This window comes from Pollicipes pollicipes, unplaced genomic scaffold (genome assembly GCF_011947565.3).
Source record: "Pollicipes pollicipes isolate AB1234 unplaced genomic scaffold, Ppol_2.1 Scaffold_6686;HRSCAF=7923_pilon_pilon_pilon, whole genome shotgun sequence".
Classification (NCBI taxonomy): domain Eukaryota; kingdom Metazoa; phylum Arthropoda; class Thecostraca; order Pollicipedomorpha; family Pollicipedidae; genus Pollicipes; species Pollicipes pollicipes.
In genome coordinates this window covers 27,365,915-27,387,970 of record NW_023596921.1, presented here as the reverse complement: position 1 = coordinate 27,387,970, position 22,056 = coordinate 27,365,915, and the positions used below count along the sequence as shown (strand labels likewise).

Genomic DNA, 22,056 nt, shown 5'->3' with positions numbered 1-22,056 from the left:
AACCACGCTCGTGAAGGACAGATATTAGCATGTAGTTGGGTGTTTTCCAATGCCAATGCAGCTCTCAGTGTGGAATAAGTTGTTCAGTGCATAAGCGAGGAGCATTATTCACGGAATAAGACAGTAGTATTAGCCTTACTCCTCGGAGAAAAACCAGGAGAATGGAGATATAGTTAAGTTGATATTTCTGCATCATGCCTTTATCGAGATGATAGCAGAAGTGGTTTGCTATTTGCTAATTTCTGCTATTGTTTTGATAAAGGCATGTCGTCGAAATATCAACCCAATGCCCAAAACTTATCAATTCTCCTGGTTTTTCTCCGAGGAATAAGACTAATGCTACCGTCGTATCTGGGGGTGGAATGATGCATTACCGTTGTGTTGAACGGAAGGCACCGCAAGCGTGATCCGCCAGGTGACGTTGGTTTCCAGTCGTGTTTTCTGATCATGGTATGGTCAAGGTTGAGGACTGCCGTGATCAGTCAGGTGTATTGAGAAGCAAAGTGTGTTTTGCTTGCAAAGTACGAGCTCGTCTAGGCTCTGTCACGATTCCTCGGTGAGAATCAACTGCACCGTTTTGAGAACACAACGGGGCACGCCAGCGCGGCTGGAGTCTCCTGGCAGCAGTGGCTCGGGCGTCGTCCGTTTCTGGCCGACCGTGTCTTACGCTGGGCTGTCGGGTTCAATCGCTAACTGAAAACCCGGGCAGTTACCGGTCTGCCCGTCCCCGCTAGGTTCTGAAACAGTCGTGAGTGCTTTGGGCGCCAGTTCACTGTTTTGATTGCTCTGGCGCGTTGTTGATGACGTGCTGCCCATGGTGTGTGCTCCGCTGGGCGGGTGCGGCCGCCTCGGCTGACGTTGCGGCCGTCCGCCGGCAGGGAGCGCATGTTCTTCTTCATCCAGACGTCGCCCTCGTGTCCGGTGGCGCCGGCCGACGAGCGCGCCATGCCGGCGTCGGGCGGCGACGCCGAGGCCGACGCCGAGCCTCCCAGCAACCGGAGCACGCTGAAGCGCGAGCAGGCGTGCCCGTACGACTGCGACACGGCCGACGACGACGACGACGAGGGCAGCGCCGAGTCGGGCCGCTCGACGCTGACGCGCGGCGCAGCGGCGCCGGCGCCGGCGCTCGGGCTGCTCTCGTCCGAGCGCGTCATGCAGCAGCTGGAGGAGGCGTGGCGGCGCGACGAGACGCCGCCGGCCGCCGCCGCCGCCGCCGGCGCCGGCGCCGGCGCCGGCGGCCGCGCGCCCCAGCCGGCAGCGGCCGCGTGCGAAGCCAGCCCGGCCGGCCGGCCGCAGCAGCGCTTCACCTACGTGGTCGATCGGGAGTTCGGCGTCGAGGTCTAAATCAAAATGCAATGCTCACGTAGACGAACGCAATAATGAGATTCGGTAGCGGAGCTGTGTCTGTTGCCTTACGGAAATGATCATGCGCGCGGTCAGGTGACGAGCCTCTGTACTAGCCGCATCGTGCCACAAGTGTATTCACAATCATGTTGCCTAAACTTTTTTACATTCATCGTTTACAAACGGCTTTATGTAGAGCTGACAATATATGCGCGCGTGCGCGCGCTGTTCTGGGCCTTGGCGGCGGCGCGTGCCGGCTGACGCTCGGCCAGCAGCTAACGGTCTGTCAAATCTCAGGTCAGTTCTGTGAGGCGCACGCGCGGCGCCGTACAAAGGCGCCGCCGGGCGGACCGGCGGCCGGCCGGGCTGCTCTCCGCTCGCACGGCGGCCGCGATTGTGCGCGTCGCGCCACGCCTTCGGTCCTTTGCCATTGTAAAAAGTAGGTGACGATTTAACTCAGTAGCGTGTTTATTTCCGAGAATATAATATATGAATATATGAAGGAGACGCGTGCCAGCTGTGTTCGCGGGCGGGCGGGCAGGTTCCGTCTTTGGATGCGGCATCACGAGGCGAACAGGCGGTGGCGCCGGAGGCGTGTCGGTCGCCGCGGCGCGCGATAAAGCTCAGAGTTCATGGTCGGCAGGCCGGGCCGGCGCTCAGGTCCTCTAGGTCTCCTCAGGTCTCAGCTCAGCCTCAGGTCCAGGTCAAGTGTCGTCGAAGAGTTCGTCGACCTCGGCGTAAAGATCGTCTGAAAGAGGGGGGGGGGGGCGTCATTTGAGCTCATCGGCGCCCTTGTTTGGGCGACGCCACACGAACAGCAAAATGGAATGAGGAGGAGGAGCATAGACTGATGCCGCCTAGCCCCTGAGAACGAAGTGCGACGCTCCTTATTACAACCCACCATAGAATCGAAGGAATGGCGAGGAACTCGGCGGTATCTTTTTAAAACGGCACCTGGCCCTCTGCGTCCGCAGGCCAGTCAGCCTGACCCTCGCCGCCCGGCACAGCCCAGTCACGCGTCTGAGTGCCGGTGGCCAGTTCCTGGGAGACGGGCGGGCAGATCGATGCGAACCGCGGCCTCCCGACAGGAAAGGATTCCTGCTCGGCGTGGTCCCTCTCCCTGCTAATGACACAGTTCATGGCCTGTCATGAGCCGTTATGTCTGTGGTGGTCCGGCCCACGAGCGGGGGGCCTATTAGCGACAGCAAGCCTCGCCAGCAGGCATCGGCGGCTCACGAGAGGGAGCCTCTGAGCGGCAGCACGCCTCGCCAGCAGGCATCGGCGGCTCACCTTCCTGCTCCCCGCTCTGTATGAGCGCCTCGGTAGAGGCGCGCTTCTGACTGTGACGCATGGCATTGTAGACGCCCGACTTGTTGGGCGCGATGCCGCTACTCAGCCGGCCCGGACCCAGCAGTGCCTGGCGCTCTTCCGCCGCGCGGCCGCGGTCGGGCGGTGTGCTCGCGCCACGGCTGGTCGCCTCTTCCCGCGCCCGGCCGCGCGGCGCCGCCTGGCGCGGCTTGGGCGGCAGCACGGTGGGCTTCCCTGGGCGGGTGGGCGGCCCGGGCGCCAGCAGCCGCACGGCGCCGGCGATAGTCGCCTGCTTCCGCGCCATCTCCGAGCTGACGCTGATCTGGTACGGGATGATGTCGGCCGGCTCGGCGTCGCCCGCCGACTGCCGGTTCAGCCGGCGGATCACGTCCCGCACGTTGCCGCCGGCCGGGCTCGGCCCCACCGCGTCCGCCGTCGAGCCGCCGGCGGGCCGGGCTGGCGGCACCTCCGTGCGGGGGCTCTGGGCCGGCTCCGCCCCGCCGCCGCTGGGCGGCCGGGCCGTGGCGGGCGAGGCATCCGGCTCGGAAGCGGCCGCCGGCACCGGCCTCTGTTGACGCGGCGGCACCGCGTAGTGGCCGTCTGCCCGGCCGTCGCGGCAGTCCGGTTCCGAGCCGCCCGACGAGTTGCCGTAGCCCTCGTCGGCCGGCTCGTCGCAGCCCTGCCGCTTCATTGGCACGGGGCTGAGGCGCCGCGGCTGATCGTACTCCACACCCGACTCCAGCACGTTGTAGAACGGGTCGGACGGTGGCGCCAGCGCCTCAAGCTCGTCGTAGATGTCGTCGACGGCTACCGGCGGCGCCGGGGCCCGCTGAGGCGGAGCCGGCGGCGGCGACGGCCGGACCTCCGGCGGCGTGGGCAGGGAGCGCAGCCCGGCTGTCGGCTGCGGCGGCGGTGCCGGCGCTGGCTCCGGAGGCGTCGGCAGCGGGCGACCGCCTGCCCGTCGAGGCGGCGGCGGCGGTTGTGTCGACGGTGGCTGATTGGACGCCAGTTCAGGCGGCGGTGGTGGTTTCCCGGTCGGTGGCTGGATGGGCGCCCGCTCGGGGAGAGGAGGCGGCGGCGGCGGCGGCGGCGGCGGCGGCGGCGGTAAAGGCTGAGACTGGACGGGTACCTGAGGACGGGCCAACGCAAGTGTCCGCAGCGGTAAGGCAGGTGGCTGGGTGGACTGCGGCGGCGTGGTAGGCACCTGCAGCGCGTCAATCGATTCGTAAATATCCTCCTCGACGAGGCGCGGTTCCGGGCTCGGCAGCCCTTCCGCCAGGTCCACGTCAGCGTAGATATCGTCGGCCTCGTTATTCAGTGCGTCCTCCTCGACTGACGTGGACGCGGTGGCCGCTGGCACGCTGCTAGCGGTGGCGGAGGTGGAGGTGGCCGCGGCAGTGGCGGCGGCAGCGCTGGCGGCAGCAGCGGCGGCAGCGCTGGCGGCGGCAGCAGCGGGCTGCAGTCCGGGCAGCGCGTGGCCGGCTTCTCGAGGCCCGCCAGTGCCGCCTGGCGCGACCTCCGACGCCGCTTTCTCCAGCGCCCCCTTCCACTGGCGGGCGTCCTTGGGTGTGAGCGCCAGCATCTGGTGGGTGCGGCCGCCGGGTCGCACCAACTCGAAGCAGACGGGCCGGTGCTTCTCCTTGACGTCGGCGGCCGGCGGCGGATCGCGCACCTCGTAGTCGGCCAGGTTCACCGACAGCTTTTGCATGGAGTCCGAGTCGCGGACGAACAAGTAGAGCCGCGGCCCGATCAGGCCGGCCCAGAAGCGCCGGTACGGCCACAGCTTGGAGTTCTGACGCATTTCCAGCGGGCCCCAGCGGCGCGCCGCCGCATGCGCCTGCACCGCCGAGATCGGCTCCGCGCCTACCGAGTCCTCGGAGGAGATGGACGCCACCTCCGGGTCAGCGGCGGTGGCCGGCGCCGCTCCCGGCTGCCACCGTGCTGCAACACAGGCACAGCGACGTGCGTGTCACGTGCATTCGTACGCTGGATGCAAAATGACCGCCGTTGTTGACGCGCCCGGAAAACCCGATTATCAACCAAATGTGTATTCGTAGGCGATAGACAGGGTGTTAGCGGAAGGGGACTCCACCTCGGCTGTCGCGCGCAGGCGTGTTGGGCTGACGGTATGATCTCTGGTCGAAGTACACTTCGTCTGGTTGTTACCCGGCTGTGAATGTATGCGCACGAGCTCGACTTGGGAACTGTTCCAGCGTAGTCTGAACCGTACGCACGCGATGCGTCTGTCCGACAGATGTACTCTGATTCGTGCGGTGTGAACTTCTGGCGCGGGATGCTGAGACTGTACTCCTAACTGCAGGGTGACTCGTACGGTCCGGTTTCCAATGGTCATGGGTTTGTTGTCATATGAATCATGGCGTTTGAAGCAGTTACACGGCTATGAGTCTGCACTCCAAAGTGTACTTTGATCGGCCGATAATCCCGATAACTCCCTGCTGCTCTGTGAGTCATGTGTTGACCTCCTATCAGCAGTTGGGTGGGGTGAGTCTGCGATCGCGCAGTCATAGTCGTACTCTGCCCGAGGGCGCCGCCCGTTTTCGGACGTCCGCCACGGTCCATGAACCTCAATCATTGCGCAGCTGTACGGACGCCGTTTACCAGCGAATAAATCAGCTCCGGTGGGAGCGTGAGAGCGCAAAAAAACTACGCGACAGTTCGTGCGGCCAGAAAGGAAGGCTCGACTCGTGATAAAAAACGATACGTCTGTGATGCGGCTGAATCACGCTTCAAAACTCGGTGGGGAGAAGGAAAACTAGCGAGCGAAGACACGTACCACTGGCTAAGAATGTCGCTTCGTGGCGCTCGCTGGAGAGAATGGGAGGACCTCTTTTGACAGAACGATTGCCCCTGCCCCCCCCCCCTCGCCGCTCCCCCGATGTTGGCGTTTCGCCGCTCTATGGTCTTAAAAACATTTTCCAACTTTTATCTACATGTTTCCCTCATTTTTTAGATGGGCAACGTTGATGAGACACAGTGACGTCATGAACCATTTGATATACTCATGAACTGAGTATAAAATACCACTTTGTCAAGGTCTGTTTTAGCTGCGATCATGAAGGAAATTCAGGGATACGAAACTGCACGACAAAACAACTGTTCAAACAATATTCCCAGCAGTGGCTTACGACTTGGTTACAAACAGAGACTAGTGTACAGATTTAGTCGAGTGAAATCATCCGGAGAGTAAAAGGGAAAACTGCTGGTGGCAACCCCACTGCAATGAATGCGACTTGAATGAGATTCCCACAGCGCTAACGCAGACGTCACTCACCCTGTCAGACGTCACTCACCCTGTCAGACGTCACTCACCCTGTCAGACGTCACTCACCCTGTCCTGCTGAGACCAGGTAATCTCCCATCCGCCCCCACGGCTTCCTGAACCTGGGGAGGTAGGACTCCGCTCTCCGGCGCGCTTCTCCGCCGGGCGTGACTTTGTCATTCCCAGGCGGAGAGAACGCATCCCCTGAGTCGTCCGTCTCGCCGACAGGGGCGGCCACGTCAGCATACAGCTCTTCCTGCGTCGGCGCGTCCACCTCAGCGGTGTCCGCGTACGCACTGTCCTCGATGATGGCACCTTTCAAACCGAGAGTGATCCCGTGCTGCCCCCCAACCGATGGTGGCTGGCTGATGTCTCCCGCATCGTGGTACAGCTCATCCGTGTCTTCGTAGAGGTCCTCTTGTGTCGGCGATGCGGCGCCGTCCGCGTCTACGTACGCGTCCTGGCCGAGCGGTGAGATGTCGCCCGTGTCGTCGTACGTGTACGCCCGCTCGGACTGCGAGTCGTCGCCCGTATCGTCGTACAGGTTCTCGGTCTGCTCGGGCGGCGGCCGCAGACTCGGGTACCGCTGCAGCAGCTGCCACAGCTGCCGGCGCAGACGCTCCAGCTGCAGCCGTCGGCTGGTGTCCAGGCCGCCGACGCTGCCGCCATCTCCCGGGCTCGTCAGCAACAGCGTCAGAAACTGGCTGACACCTGGCGGCCACAGAGGGAAAAAGCGTGAGCGATTGGGCGACGCTCTGGGTCAACGTTCACCTTAGGTAGGAAAAAAAGACATGGACGCCCAGTGACCGATATTGACTTGGTAATGGCAGTGCGAAGCCCTCTTTACAGACACGTGTCTGCTCCCAGCAGCACCGACTTGAGAGAGCATCCAGTCGTCTGTTGGCTTCCACGCCAAGGACAAATGTGCTCGCGGCCGAACGCTCGGCGGGGCCTTTTCCCACCCCTGGCCCCAACCCAACGGTGCCAGGGGGCGGCAACGCCGTCACCCCGCCGGCGGCGTTTTTCCGCCGCGCCACCGCGTCGCCGGGCCGGGCGGTTCGGCCGCTGCCAGATGTGAGCGTAACAAGCTCAAGTGGTGGGGCTGACCCAAGGCTGTGGCTGGCGCGCGCCGCAGCGGAGACAGCCGCTCTGCAGGGTGTCGGCGCACCGCTGGCGCGGCGCGGCGCCCACGCCGACCCCGTCAGTCGGTCCGGTGGGGGCAGCACGCTGCGGGCTCGTCTCCAGCGTGACGAAGCTGCGGTCCGGTCTGAGTTCCATCAGGGATGACACCTCTCGAGGCCGATCACACTAGGGCTGCTGTTTAATCAGGGCTGGAGGTCACCGGCAGCAAATTCGTTTGGTGAGTGACGACTCATGCACTGCAGGAACGTAGACAAATCCTTCACGATTTGTAGGAAATAGGAGCTTCATTCTGTCGGTAATCTAAAATAATACCACACATCGTGAATTTCATAAGCACTGCTACTGCTACACTGCTGCCCACGATTAGACAAAATAGTGACATCCGTACCAGAAAACAGAGGTGAAGCTTTCGATTCAGTTGGTAAAGGAAATCCGGCCAAAGCCGTACAGAAATCAGTTTTGGGCGTATTTTTTGGGGTGGGTGAGAGTGAAGCCATTTTACACTGCTCAACCTGACGTACGGCGCGAAACTACCCCCGTCGCAAAATACTACTAATTCGATGCCTGCGGGGCATTCAATGGCACAATAAAACACATCAAAGATAGTTTGGATCAACAACTGTTTAACTGCCCAGCGCTGTGCAGTTTATTGACGGTAAAAACGAACGTGGCTGTCTGCATATGCACCAGCAGTCGGCAAAAATTTTATTTGGATGCAGAGCTCCGAATCAAACGTAGGAACCTTTGAGACGTAGCTGGATCTCGGGCTCCAGCCAACACTCATGACCAATGTCATGGCCAATGTTTTTACTTGAGCCGCACATTTCACGTACCGGGAAACCCTACACAGCCATTCATTCCACAAGCCATCGAGCATTATCTGGTCGTGACTTTGGCATCATCTTGAAATGGAACCAGCCACAATCGTCAACGCGAAGGTGAGTCTGGTCAACCAGCCGGCCCATCCGCTGACCAGGGTCGGCCCAGGACCGTCTGGGAGACACACACCCCGCGGAGCGCCGGCCGGGTCAGGTGCGCCACGTGCTGCCCGGTCTTGGGGTGGCAGGACCGGCCTCTTCTGACCCGGGACGTCTGGGGGACACACACCCTGCGGAGCGCCGGCCGGGTCAGGTGCGCCACGTGCTGCCCGGTCCCGGGGTGGCAGGACCGGCCTCGTCTGACCCGGGACGGCACAGAAGTCGCCAAGCTGGTGGCTACTGCTCCACTGTCTGGCTGATGCCAGTCACTTCTTGTGGCTCGTTAGTCGGCCTCTTATCGCGCACAGCGTCTACGAACCGGTCCCTGACACGGACAGCCGACACCACCTTTAACGGTCCAGTGTTTGGAGAATCCCCTGCCTGGAAGCTGTCACGCGCAAGTGGACGGCGTGTGGGCGATCGTATGGACGTTAGCATGGTGTATAAATGCAGCCGTTATCTTGATATTGCAACAAAAACCGTAAGTTCAAGCTCATGTACGTGTGATGCACACATCATATAGTTATTATCAGGGATGTTTATCTATGCTTTTTCTGAGGTCCTGGTTTTCAATGTTGATTCGTGGCGCTAATATTGGTTTAAGCTACCAACATTTTTGTCAGAATGCTGCAAAAACTCAAGAAAAAGCTATGTTATATGCGTCATAAAATATTATGGTGTGTGGATGCAGCAAGAGCCCTCTTTGAGCATTATGTCATGGTCGTGACAATTTTTCCGCTAAGAGAAAGGGCCCTTTTAACCAACGATTACCAGTTATGGTTAGATCTGTTAGGCAATGTACATTTAGGGTGAGGTTAGGTTTTCTGGTCCTTGGGTCTGCCTCTTAATGGTCAACGCAAATCGACGCCACTGAATGCCAACAGCATTCGTTAGTAATGTGTGTTTTCACGCATATATTCGTCTCAGCAGGGGTGTATGCATGATTTGGCAATGGGAAATAATGCAACTGCTTACTGAAAACCCCATTTAACACGTTGTACTCTCGCCAAATGTATTGCGCGGCAGGAGAGTAGCTTCGCAATTTAAGATGAGGGGGAGAAGGCTGAGAGCAGAGAAATATGGTAACCACCATCAAAATAGGTGACAGCATAGTTTTCTCCCGGCTTTTTGGCCAAATTTCTTCTAAAAGTTTCAAGGGCTGGAACCCCCAACTGAACATGAAACTACATCCCTGTGATGTGGCGTAAAGAATCGATATTTTCAATATTAAATCTACTCATTTTACCTGTCTATCCAGATCTGTTAATGGTCGACATTTGCCGGTGCTTTCTGGTTGCATTTGCCCATGCGCGCCAGACTAGTGCGACGCATACACACATTCAATACAATGGCAGTTTGGCTCTACCAAATCAAGTGGCTTCGCTGTGTCTAAGGTAAGACGAAATCCTTAATATCGATGCTTTCCGAAAAATACTCCAAAAACATTCCGTATCATTTCAGGGTATGACTCACGCCTTGTACTTCCATCCTCTATTAAACCAGTCGACGTTACCAACATACAACATGCAAAGTATTCATTTCAGCATCTTACGGACGTCCCGGTAACATGGCCGGGCGCTTCAGAATGCCCGTGAGATTCTCTGTCTGTCACGCCTTATTGGCGCCATTAAAGCCACGCAAGCCCCACATCCATCCAATCCGCTTTATAGCATGGCTCATGGACTGTCTCCCAAGTCCCAAACACGTTTTAAGTGACATAAACTCTTCAACCTTCCAAAGCAATTTACGGCATAGCTCACAAGAAAACCAAACACTGCCGTCATTTGCATACGCGTCACCTGCGTCTGGTAGGCGATTGTTTACAAACGACTACATCGCGACGTGGCAAAATGCAACTTGCCACGTCGCGAACCGGCCACGCCGCCAAAATAAATATACATCGCATCTATACCGCTTTGAGGCATTTGGAACATTTCCAGAGCGCGATGTGGCGATTTTAAAATGGCCACAGGCCGAAATGGGTGTGTCACGTCCGTGATAACTGCAGTTGAAGACTTCACATATAGCGTTGGAAAGAAATTGCACTTTCAAAGGCATGGCCAATATTTCCCATTGCAAGGACTGTAGATGTCTTCGTCGCATAAGCCTGGCGCCAGCAGGCGTGGAAACGTTCGGTACAAACGATCGCCACTAGAGGAAACTACAAGAACTTGGCATATGGACGGGCTTGCACCAGTACCCCACTTTTCATCGATTGAGATGCACAGATTTTGGCTGAGTATAATCTACCTTCATAATAAACGGTCGGTTACATAAATGTACTGCCAGCAGCAGGCGAATGAATATCCCGGACAGCAGTCAGAACACTAGGGATGTTCACGACGTCCGAGACATTCGTTCAAGCATTTTACGGACGTGCTAATAACATAGCCGCGCACTTCAGAATTAAGGTACTTGTATGCAAGATTCTACACGCGCCGCGACGCGCCTTATCGGCGCTACTTAAACCATGCTTATCAACCGAACTAGTGATATAAGAAGCACTAGTGAACTAGTGACGTAGTGACAACCGAACCAGTGACATTCATGGAACTAACAGATTCGTGCTGCGTTGGTGTGTCACGCGGAAAATCATCCGCATTCGTATCATACACCCGCACTGCGCAGACATCCTGCCACTCGCAGCTGCAGAGTGCACGGTTTACTTCGGACATCTCACGCTTGGCATACGATATGCATGTGCCCGTGTTTTTCGAGCCTGCAAACCAGCCGGTCCTGTCAGTCCAGCCGCTCTCCTCGAGGCTCAGTCTCAGCGCATGGCTGGAGACAGACAGCAGCACGCCGACAGGTTTTGGCTCAGCTCGAGTCTGCAGGAGGCCCACTCTCTCCAGCGACATATCAGCATCACGGGTCTGAGCGAGGCAGCTCACGTCTGGACCACAGATCGTGGCTTTCCTGACGCCCTGTCGGGGCTGTCGGGGGCGGGACGGGCGAGCGGGCCGGACCCCCGCCGACGGACGGTGACCGCCCGAGCCTTCGCTATCAGGAGGCTGGCTTCCGTCGGCGGGCCCGCTTCCTGCGCTGAACAGCGCCGCCGCGGCGGATGGGCTGAGCGGCGCGCCAGCTCCGGTGACGATAACGCGGCCAGCACGCCTTGGCATGCCGAGAACGGATCCTGACGCCCTGACTCGCCCAGTGTGGTCGGCGTCAGATGCGGCTCTCGCGCCACGGCGCGGGACCGCCCCTCCCCCGGTCGTGCGGGGCACAGACGTCGGAGCTGGCGTCCGCTCCACGGCTAGGGCTGCCACACCCAGTGCGCCGTCTGGGCCGCTTACGAACGGCGTGCGTTCGTCCCCCCCCCCCCCCCGCCCCCACACATGTCGGGCGGATAATCCATCCGGCTGCACAGGCCCGGTGCACTGGAAACACGGCACACCGGCCTACGGATACCGCAATATCTTTCCGGGCCGACGCTGATTCCGCTCTAGTAGATATGGGCCAATTCCGGAATCGGTTCGGACCGTGCATTTCCGAAACAAGCCTTAGACCATGCCGATGAAAATATAAAAGTTTGAATACAACATCGTTACAAGTTCAAAATCTGCACTGTTCTATGACTAAAAGATCGCATAAGGCAGAGGGCTACAGCCAGGGTTTAACTAGGGGGGGGGGGGGGGGACGCCCTGTGATGCGTCCTGTGAGAACACATCACGACGATTGTCATATTTTGCGGGGAGACATCTATGGTGAAAAACAAAGAAATCTAAGCATAGAAGGGTATGGATGAAGACTGCCCGCCCACTTGGCTGTGCCTCTGATACACCAATGTTATACGCTTTAGCAAGAAGTGGCATGTTAAGCTTTGTTTCTTACACGTATAACGGCTGTCATGAAACGAATGGTTTCTACTCACGGTTTACATTTGAGCCAGCTCATAGCTGACACTTTCAGGATTGTGGTTGACTGAACCTCGTCTCGGACCCAAAAAGTTCTTAAAATGAACCTGCGCCACCTGGGCTCAACGCAGCTTGGTTCATTCTAAAGTCGACGACAGTTTCATCCATACTGAACCACAGACGGCTTCGCCCATAGTGAACCACAGACGGTTTCGTCCATAGTGAACCACAGACCTGGATGGATTCTGTCATCGGCAGATAAGAGAAGAATGACAACGAATATTTACAGTTCCAGAGTCCATCCATATCTTCTGCCGGCAATGCACTGAGATCGACGATTTTCACTTGACATCGTGTAGGCAGTCTGGCGCCGGCGTCCGCCGAGCCGCCGGCGCGGGCGGTCCGGTCCGCAGACCGGCATCCGCCGAGCCGCCGGCGCGGGCGGTCCGGTCCGCAGACCGACGTCCGTCGCATCTCCTGCCCCGCTGGCTGCGTGTGCGGCGCCGCTCCCGGCCACCGCTCGACCGAAGGCCGTCCGTCCTCGCTCGGACTGCATATCGGGGCAACCATCGACGGCCGATCGGCACTCCCACTCGCCGCCGCCGCGGCCGGCGCGCTGCGCTCACGTGCTCTGCCAGAGGCTGCGTGCTCCGGCGCGCTGCCCCTCCCCTCCGCACCACCCGCGAGAGCCACGCGTGTCGGCCCCCTCCCGCCCTCCTGTCCCCGGCCAAAGGGGGGGGGGGGCGTGTCGCAGGGAGACACCGTTTGCAGGCCCCGCGGTGCTCGCCCATGCTGCCGAGGGAGCCGCCGGGCCGGGCCCGGACCTCCGCATCGTCAAGCTCACAATGGCGGCACGTGGCTCGTGACGGGTGAGTCAGAGCCCGCTTGTGCGTCCGGCCAGCGCTTGGTCACTCCGACGACAGGCACTGGGTAACCGCACGAAAGGTGACCATGCTGCAGCTAGCTACACATGGTAACTCACCGGCAATACGCCAGACAAGATCGGCTAACAAAAAAAAAAACAAACACCAAACAAAACAAAAATAGAAAGGCGGCCGCCGGGCGCGGAGAATGTCTGTCATCGCGGTCCGATCTGCTTCTGACAGCACACCGTACATTTTTCATTTTCTAGGAGCCTGCTTTCTCTGATACCCTTTCTGGCATCATGGGTCGGTTGTTGTTTGCTGCCAGCTGTGTATATTTATGTAAATGCTGTCATGTTCAGCTGTGACATACCAGTGGTATTATGAAACGAATAGAGTCTACAGCTTTTCCATTGCTGTACCTAATATGCACATGTAAAAACGAAACGTCTTCTTGGTTTAAAACATTGATTCGCAAGATGCTGGTCAATACGTCACTCCGTGAAAAAAGCAGTTTATGACTCCTTCATCTACGTTGCGCCCATTAAGAGGGCGTCAGTGGCGGTTTCCCTGTATGAAACAGGCAACTGGCGGAGACAGAAGACCGCAATGTCATCATCCCCGATGCCTGACACCAGCCTGGACTGGGAAAAACCCTCGCGGCTCTGTTACCTGAGCAGAGGCACGCTGCTGACGCGTACTCTAGCTCCAGGCCAGGTGACGGCACGCGTTACAGCCCGGCTGCAGTTGCGGGTGTGCTGGCTCGGCTGAGGAGCCCGGACTGAGCCGCGGAGCTCTGCTGGACGGCACCGGCTGATGTTCGGATCAATCTTCCCCGTCGCGGGAGTCGCGGCCTCGGAGTTCCAGAAAGCGTGGACGGCACGCTCTTGGCCGGGTCATTCGCCAGCATTACACGCGCGAAATGGACCAATGCCACTTTGGTGGTGAAAGAATGGGGATTGGACGGCAGCCAACATGACGAACTCAATAAACGTTTAAAAAACTACCATGTGTCAGTCGTAGAAATGGTTCACGTAGCCCATAATTGATCAACTGGCGGCAGACAGAAATATGGATGCAGTTTAAATCATCTTACGACAATATCTGTAGGTCGTGAACTCTTCTGAGTCAAAGCGGCATTTCAAAATTATACATGTCTTACCTGCACTACTTAAGTGATTGCAAAAGTCCGGGGTGTGGGCAATGATCTGTACTGGGAGAACAAAGCTCACAGTTTCAGCCAAACAGCTCGTTCCGATCATCTAGTTTCAGCTCGAATCCGATCAAACAGCTCATTTGGTCTAGTCTTTAAGCGTCTTTAACGCGTCGTCTTTAATTGGGCAACGTCCCCATATCTTTGTCGATGTGTTTATGTGTATCGCTGAGGCCCCGCGCATCAACATCAGCAAAAACCTGCTTCAAAGCTTACGGTCATACCAGTTTTGGAGGCCGCTGGGTTCAGGCCCCAAGCTCGGAAGACATCCGCATCGAGAACGACATAGGATATTCGCCGCATCCGTACCACATGTGATACGGATGCGGTACGGATACCACATGCCGCGCGGATACCATATCGTCAGCCTCTGCGCAGGCCGCGGATGGACCGAGAACATGCCACCAGCCGCAGTCGGGAGGGGCGGATAACGAGAGCGGCCGTCAGCGCAGGCGGCACAGGGAGAGCTGGGTAACCCGGAACGACACACGTCAGGAGCCGCCTCAGGGGCGCAGACGTCCTCACAGCGAGGAGAGTGTTCACATGAGCAGCAGCCTCATACAGTCCAGCCAGCACTCAGTGAGCGTGGAAGGTGGACATTGTGCTACAGTTGTATCAATCAATGAGCATATCATGTGTTGCACTCTAAAGGATTTATGTCGCAAGTGCTTCAAACATGTAGGAAATACACTGGCTTCGGTGCTTAGAAGCCTAATTAATGGACTGAACGGCGATTCTCAGGTACATCTGTAACAACATCCACCGAAATCACGCGCCGTCCTTGGAAAAACTATGGTGGCCATTACACTGAGGGCCAGTCGCATTTACCTCAGGCTTTCATGACAGCTATGACATTTAGGGACAATATTTTTTTACAGTGTCCAAGTGCGAGTTTCAAAAGTGAACTCCACTCCAGCGAGCGACATCGCCGACACCGCCGGCATGCGAGCTGACTACATATCCGGGCGACGCGACTTTAACGAACATGAAGAACGAACGAGAGAACGAACAGGAGTCTCTCAGTCACACAAAGCGTCGTGCTCTGTCGTACACCAGTCGTCGAGCGGACACTCTATGCCGCACATCGGCATAGTCTGCACAATCTTGAGTCTGGCGGTACAAGTCTGCCTCACTGGTCGTTGTCATTGGGGCTTTACGACGCACTCCACCGCCGAGGCTACGTGGCGTTTGCTGTCTCTCACCCTGGCAGGAAGGTCGGGCACCGCGGGGAATCGAACCTCGTACCTCTGGTCACCCAGGCGCTAGCTTAACCACCGCACTATCGGCAACCAATGCTGCCCTACTGGCCATGTCTGTGACGGAAATGGGGATTTCCGCCCCCGCCTCCCCCCGGCGCCCTGCCCTGGTATGTGGTCATGCACCTCGCCCCAAAGGGGTCATCAATTAAATCCGGTGAGTCATTTGGCGACCATTAGCGACGTTCAAGCGACACAGGATGACTCGCTGCCTTCGTGGCCTCGGCCTGTTCGGGCTGTGACTCCAGAGCGCCCGCCGCACTGATTGGACTCGGATTATGCAGCCTGTAGCATACAGAAGCTGATTTCTTTCGATGCTTGGATCATATGTGGGGGTAGTTCACAAACACCTTCCGGTGGCCAGCAAGGTTCTGTCTGAAATACAGAGATGCCTGCCGACGCAGGCACGTAGGTACCCTCCATACCTGTGAGAATAAGAGTTATAAGACGCATTGCCTTTCTTAACATAAATGATTGCAGGCATGTCAGAGGAGCTCCGACCAATCAAAACATGTAACTATTTCAATTTGGTTGGTTGCTGCCTGCTTTAGATCCAAGACCAAACTTACGTTTCTTATATATGTGTACCTTTTCTGCGACATTTCCGTAGTCGTAGACCCAGACTGTGATACATACCAACACGCACCGGACCTCATGGCTCATCCATTTCCCCTTTGCGGCCGTCGTTCCGCTGCGACCGTGGTGGCGCTGCAGCGGCGCGTCCGCAGTAGACGCAACACAGCACAGCAGTCAGAATGGCCCGGGTCTGGTCATCAAACACTGCTGCACATTGAGCCGGCCCCCGAGCGGCGCCCGGCGTGCTTGGCTCGGTGACCCGACGGGCCGCCCTGCCGTGCAGCTGCGCACCGGCGCGTCCGAGCCGCTGGGCGACATCCCACCGGGGCGGCCACCTGAGCGGCGGCGACCCCGGGGCGACGGACCGGCGCCAGGGGGCTCGGGTCGCCCGCAGCGCGTCCGAATCTGCACCGCCCCGGCTCGCTCTCGGAATCTCGGCGTTAGCGCCGCAATGGGGTCACACGTGCCTGGGAAAATGGGACATTGTTGTCACAGCCACGGCCAGGCTAATTTTCACGGTGAACGGCGCGTAGCAGCCTCGACTCGTTCCAATGATTGGTGTGTTGCCTGAGCCATACGTAACAAAAGGCGCCGTTTTTGCCGCACGTCTCGCGCAAGCCGAGCGCCATGTGGCGCTGCGGTTTTGCAGAAATGCAAAAAGGCATGATTTCACTTGCCGTTTATGGTTTGAGCCATGTCCGTGACGTCCAAAGAACGCGAGCCTGAGTATGGCTAACCCATTGTTTAAGTGCGCGTGACCCGCGGCAGGCTGCCGGAAATCCCATTGCAGGAACCAAGCAAACACTGCGTGACTTGTATCGCAATGCGTATTGGTCGCCGTGAAGACCAGACATGGATGCATCCAAATCCTGCACGGATTGACAGCTGGCAACCAAAAACGTTCGGGTTCCTTTCCATCAGCTCTGCGATTTCAGCAGCCGCGTTCAAGGTAATCTCAGTCGGGGGCGTCAGGATAAGACAGCTCTCTGGACAAATTCGGCGGATTCGCCCCCCCCCCCCCAAGTCTGAACCACCTCGATGCTCGCCACCGTGACAGAAGTGCACTGAAGGGCAGCAGCCAGGTGTGCACTGTTTCGTGTGCGCCAGGTGTACATTGAGAGCCGTCAAGGCCTGGGCACGGCCAGCCCTGGATGCACATAGCATCTCTGCCACGCCTCTACTCTCCTCTCCTCTCCTCTCCTCTCCTCTCCTCTCCTCTCCTCTCCTCTCCTCTCCTTCTCGCACAGGCCAGGAGGCCCGCCCTCCAGCAAGTGGCCAGGGCCGGCGGGGAAGTCGGCAGCGTTGGCGGCGGCGGCTGATCGTGAACTGGGTTCCGTTCTGTCTCGTTCCGTTCTCTTCCGTTCCGTTCCGTCCGTATTTCCATGGCGTGCTCCGTCGGGTAGACTGCCGGCTGTGGAGCCGGTGACACGAGCCGTGGCCCAAGGTCACGTCCAGTGCACCGGACCAGCACGGTCGTGCCAGGCACGCCATTGGGAGCGAGGCTGCAGGCCAGGTAGGTCTTGATGTCAGCCACTGGAAATCCTGCGTTTTCAGCGACCCGGGTCTTACCAGGCCAGTCACGCCTTTGCCAGGGTATTTTTGCAGCCACTGATCGTACAACCGTGAAGCTTTTCGCGACAAACAGCGCAGCTTTATAAAAATGGCTAGGGTGCTGTATTTGAAATCGGTACCCGAGCATGCCCCATTGGCCGCTTTCGAATAGATTGCTGGAGCATCTATGGCTCAGATTATGTTGAGATACGCTTATGAGTTGTCGGTATACTCACCTAAACCCTGTCATTACTTCCACATCAACATATGTGGTAGCCGAGACATTACGCCAGCTCATCAATCCCAAAAAACTTCCGAGGGTGCGAGGTTTGTGCGCCATAACGCGCGATGCTTTGCGCAATCATTATTGCCAACACGAATGTTCGTTTTCGACTCCGTCAGCAGCTGTCGGCACCGTCGGCACCGGCACCGTCGCTGTGACGCCGTGGCACCGGTTTCCAGCACCGGACCTGTTGTGAACGCGTGTGTTTTCAGTTTTGTTTGCGATATGAAAATATGGCGGTAGTGTTGGCATTGCAACGTTGGAGAAATGCGCCACCTGATACAACAGCTTGAATTTCAACTGAAATATGTGGAATATGGATATACAAATATGTGTAGCATGTGCTACGCAAGTGTATAATCTTGTTTGTGGCCAATATACAGCTAACGTATCTGCATATATCGAAGTGCTTTGGTAACATTTTCCAAAAGAATAAATCATGGCAAATTTCGAAATTTCGTCCACCAAAATTGTCAAGCACAGCCAGACCCATAGCCAATAGATTTTGCAGCGATGCTGTCAGCGAATTTGGGCTGAAACGCTGAACATCAGCGCATTCCTGCCTGCCACACTCAAGCACAGTCATATTCGGATGTGTTTCCAAAGCTGGGCTTCATTCGTTTACGATTAACATCATATGCATGGTAGTAAAACTCACGCATGCCATTAACTCGCTCGTCGTACACTTCGAGAGGTTGCTTTGGTGATTGCTGGTCAATTCTCCGTGACCCCCTCGATGCATTTGACCCATCTGGGGGCACTAACGCCACATCTGGGGGCACTAACGCCACAGGTTATCACGGGGATGGCTCCACTCGTCAATCACGGCACATCTGGCGGCATCAGCCCGCCGACGAGAAAATCCCAAACAAGCCCACCACTTCAGAGCCGGGACTGACCCTGCGCCGAGGCCGCAAATCAACGTCCCCGGCGGTGTCCGGGCCGCTGCACTGCTGGCCGTTCAGGGCCCTGTCACGTCCGCGGCTCAGTCTCTTGTCCCCCGATCAGGTACCGTTCCCGTGCTCAAGGGAGCAAAGACGGGAGACAGGCCCGGACCGGCGCCGGAGCGTGACCCCAGTGTGATCTCGGCTTCCGGCGTCAGGGCGGACGCTCGGACACTCCGGCGCCAGATGGGATGGAGGGGTGGGGGGGGGGAGGGGGGGGGGGCTCATGTTGCGCCGCTGGGGTCGGGGCTGGCCCGACCGCCGTTATCCCCACCGCTGCGTCGTTCGACATCCTGCTCGAGCCCGCGGCCGGCCGCCGGACGGGCAGGGACGGCAGGCACGGGGAGGGGGCGCACTGACTGACAGTCTGGAGGGGGACTGGAAAGAGGGCGTGAAGGAAGAGGCAGGCCACACGGACCACACGTGTGCGTGAGGGAGATGGCGCACTATTCTGAGGTGGGACATGGAGCGCTTTGACGGACATTTGGAGATGGGGAACGGAGCGGACGGACGTGGCGCAAAGACGGGAAATGTCAGAATGGCCATCGTGCAGGAAACGGGCACCGTCGGCCATTGGTTGATTGCGGTTTTAGGGCACGTCGACAGCTGTGTTCATTTTGCGCCCATAACAATGCGTTATTTAATTAGCGTAGAGAGCATATTGTGGAAAATCCTATTTCCCTCAGAAAGGCGAGAAGCCTGCCGCCTAAATCACGCACGAGTCGTCACTCAACGCGTCACGGCCACTGAACGTCAGAGAGAGATGTCGCAGGCATCGGACGGGGAGCTCATGACCGCCCATACACGTGCAGGATCGCGTGCACAGCAGATTCAGACCCTTTGACCGCTCCTATTAGGAGTCCTGCCACCAGACACGTGAGATCGCCGTGCAGCACCCCACGGCCGTGACACAGCGCTGTCCTCTCCACTGGGAAGAGGTGCCGCCGCCGGCCGCCGCCGGCCTCCGCGCGGCCTTCCAGTCAGTCGCTCCGAGGGCTGTTTGACATTCCAGAATGTCGCCAACGGCTCACTTGGGCAATGACATGACGCCAGCATGTAAACAGGAATGGCCGGTCCACGCGCTGAGCCTTCCCCTCCCCCTCCGCAAATAGATCGCTCGCCAGCTTCGCGTGAGTCGCCGATGGGGGTGGGGGAGGGGGCGGGGGGGGGGGGGGCGTGACAGGAATAACAATGAAGTGCAAACCTCTGTGCCGCAGCCGGTGTCGCGCCGATCACTAAGTGGCTGCAGACCGGCCGACCAGTAGGTCAGCACTGAGTGGTATTTTGTCATGATAATGAGAATCGGACCGGCCGGGACAGCCGCCCGGGGAAGTGTCGGAGGCCCCGGCCGCCGGAGGAAGTGTCGGAGGCCCCGGCCGCCGAGGGAAGTGTCGGAGGCCCCGGCCGCCGGGGGAAGTGTCGGAGGTCCCGGCCGCCGGGGGAAGTGTCGGAGGCCCCGGCCGCCGAGGGAAGTGTCGGAGGTCCCGGCCGCCGGGGGGAGCGTCGGAGGCCCTGGTCGCCGAGGAAAGTGTCGGAGGCCACCTCGCCTCACGCCGTCATTGAAACCAGAGATGAATCTTCAAACTATGCGCGCCACATGTTCAAAGCCGTATGAGCTCAGTGTTATGAACTCACTCGACCCGTATCTTAAGCCTCCTGCTGGGAATCAAGCAAAACAATCGCGACCTCAGTGAATACGATACGACTGACACTTTGCAGCCAGCCACAAAGGCGTACACCTTGAGTAGCCTGGCGCTAAAGGTGATCGGACCAAAGCCACAGTACCACGCGCCTCTCGCGAACTGTCTCGGAGTGCATTCCTGACCGGGCGGGGCGCTGGCCGCCTCCGCCGGTCACAGGGCGACGAGTTCGGGTGACTTCGACACGGGCCCGGCCGGTCGTGACGCCCTGGAATGCGGCTCGCCGACGGCACGTGTGTCGTAACACGCCGGCCCGCCGGTCAGCACCGAGGTCTGGCCGTGGGAGCTCATGTGTCCGCCGCGGGCTCCAGCGTCGAGGTCGGCGGCTGGACGCGCTCGCGTGATGCTTTAGAGGACGGGCTGACACCGCCACGTGATCCTCCGGAGGACGGGCTGACATCATCATGTGTTCCTCCGGAGGACGGACGAACACGAGGCCGCGTGACGACGGGAGGACGCCACTGACAAGGTCACGTGACTACCCCCGGAGGGCGGGCTGACATGAGGTCATGTGGCGACGGGAGGACGAGGTTGACAGTCATGTGGTCCCCCTGAGGGCGCCGCTGCGGTTTCTTTACGTGGCTGATGGAGTCGACAGCATTACATTTCTAAGCGGAGGACGGTTTTATCTTTTTAAAACGTTTACTAGGAGCTAACAAGGAACCCTGAGGAACTTACGGAGTGGTCAAATGCTCTAAATGACAGGACTGGCAAAATCGTGTGGCAAGAAACAGACGCTGGCTGATGACATACCGCAAAACGGAACCGAGCTCACGGTTAAGTCCTCGAATGCCAACGCAAGGGATCAGTGGATAAACGATTGATCAGATGCGTCACTATCTGGCTGGAGCCAAAACACAATGCATTGGAACGTTGTTTGTAATCGAGCCTTGCGAACAGACGGCCCACAAAATTAAGTAAACAAGTAAATACGTAACTGATACTTGCTTCCGACGAGCGTTGTCGGCCAAAACAGTGCCGGCATGGAGAATCCCTCACACTGCCAGGGTATTTACCCTGCGAATGTGTCCTCCCATTCGCCTTCCTAATGCGCTCCCCAATGGCCGCCATTTGAATGTGCAAGCCCGTGGTATGATTAGACCACCATTTGCACGGTCATGGCAAAGTGGTACTCATTTGAGGTAGCTGCAGCTGGGTCACACTCGTATTGCGCGTCAATTCTGCCCACACGATCTGCATCTGTCCAGTCGTGGGCGGCGAGCTTCTCTAGAGAGGGAAGGAGCAGGGTTTATTGTTTTGTCGTTCCTTGCATGCAACGCCATGGGCTAATGCTAGATTTCCGGGCGAGGGGTCTTTAAACCTGAAGCACAATACATCATCTCAAGTTAAGTTCAGAAACACGAGAGGCATCGAGCCTCAACTAGATGGATGGCAAGTTGCATACACACTTGCAAGGTCTGACAACAACCATAGATTTTAACCACAGCGTCTCCTAGAATGCCCCAACAGCAGCCGACTTTTTCCCCAGTGCCTCTTGGAATACCTCGACAACAGCAGCCGCGTATCACCGCAGCGCGTGCAGCAGACGTGCCTGCGGCTTGCTCGGCGGCCCCGGCCGGCGGCTGGTACTCACTGCAGACGAACTCGCGAACGTCCGTCTCCATGGCGCGCGCGCCGGCCGTCGCGGTCTCGTCGGTCTCGTCGCGCCGGCCGCCGTGGGCCGGCACCAGCGCCACCACTCAGCACCGTCCGCCTGTGTCTCTCGGCGGGGGGCGGCCGGTACTCTATCCGGCTTGCGGG

The 22,056-nt window shown here is 58.3% G+C and overlaps 1 protein-coding gene across 1 annotated transcript; it reads right to left on the bottom strand.

Annotated features, from left to right (window-relative positions):
• Positions 1–1,259: 1,259 nt before the first annotated feature.
• Positions 1,260–22,056, bottom strand: LOC119107293 (nascent polypeptide-associated complex subunit alpha, muscle-specific form). The gene is made up of 4 exons (XM_037230718.1): positions 21,890–22,056; positions 6,002–6,643; positions 2,635–4,593; positions 1,260–2,092 (listed from the first exon to the last, which is right to left on the bottom strand). The coding sequence occupies exons 1-4, from the start codon at positions 21,918–21,920 to the stop codon at positions 2,049–2,051; spliced, it is 2,676 nt and encodes an 891-aa protein (XP_037086613.1). The 5' UTR covers positions 21,921–22,056; the 3' UTR covers positions 1,260–2,048.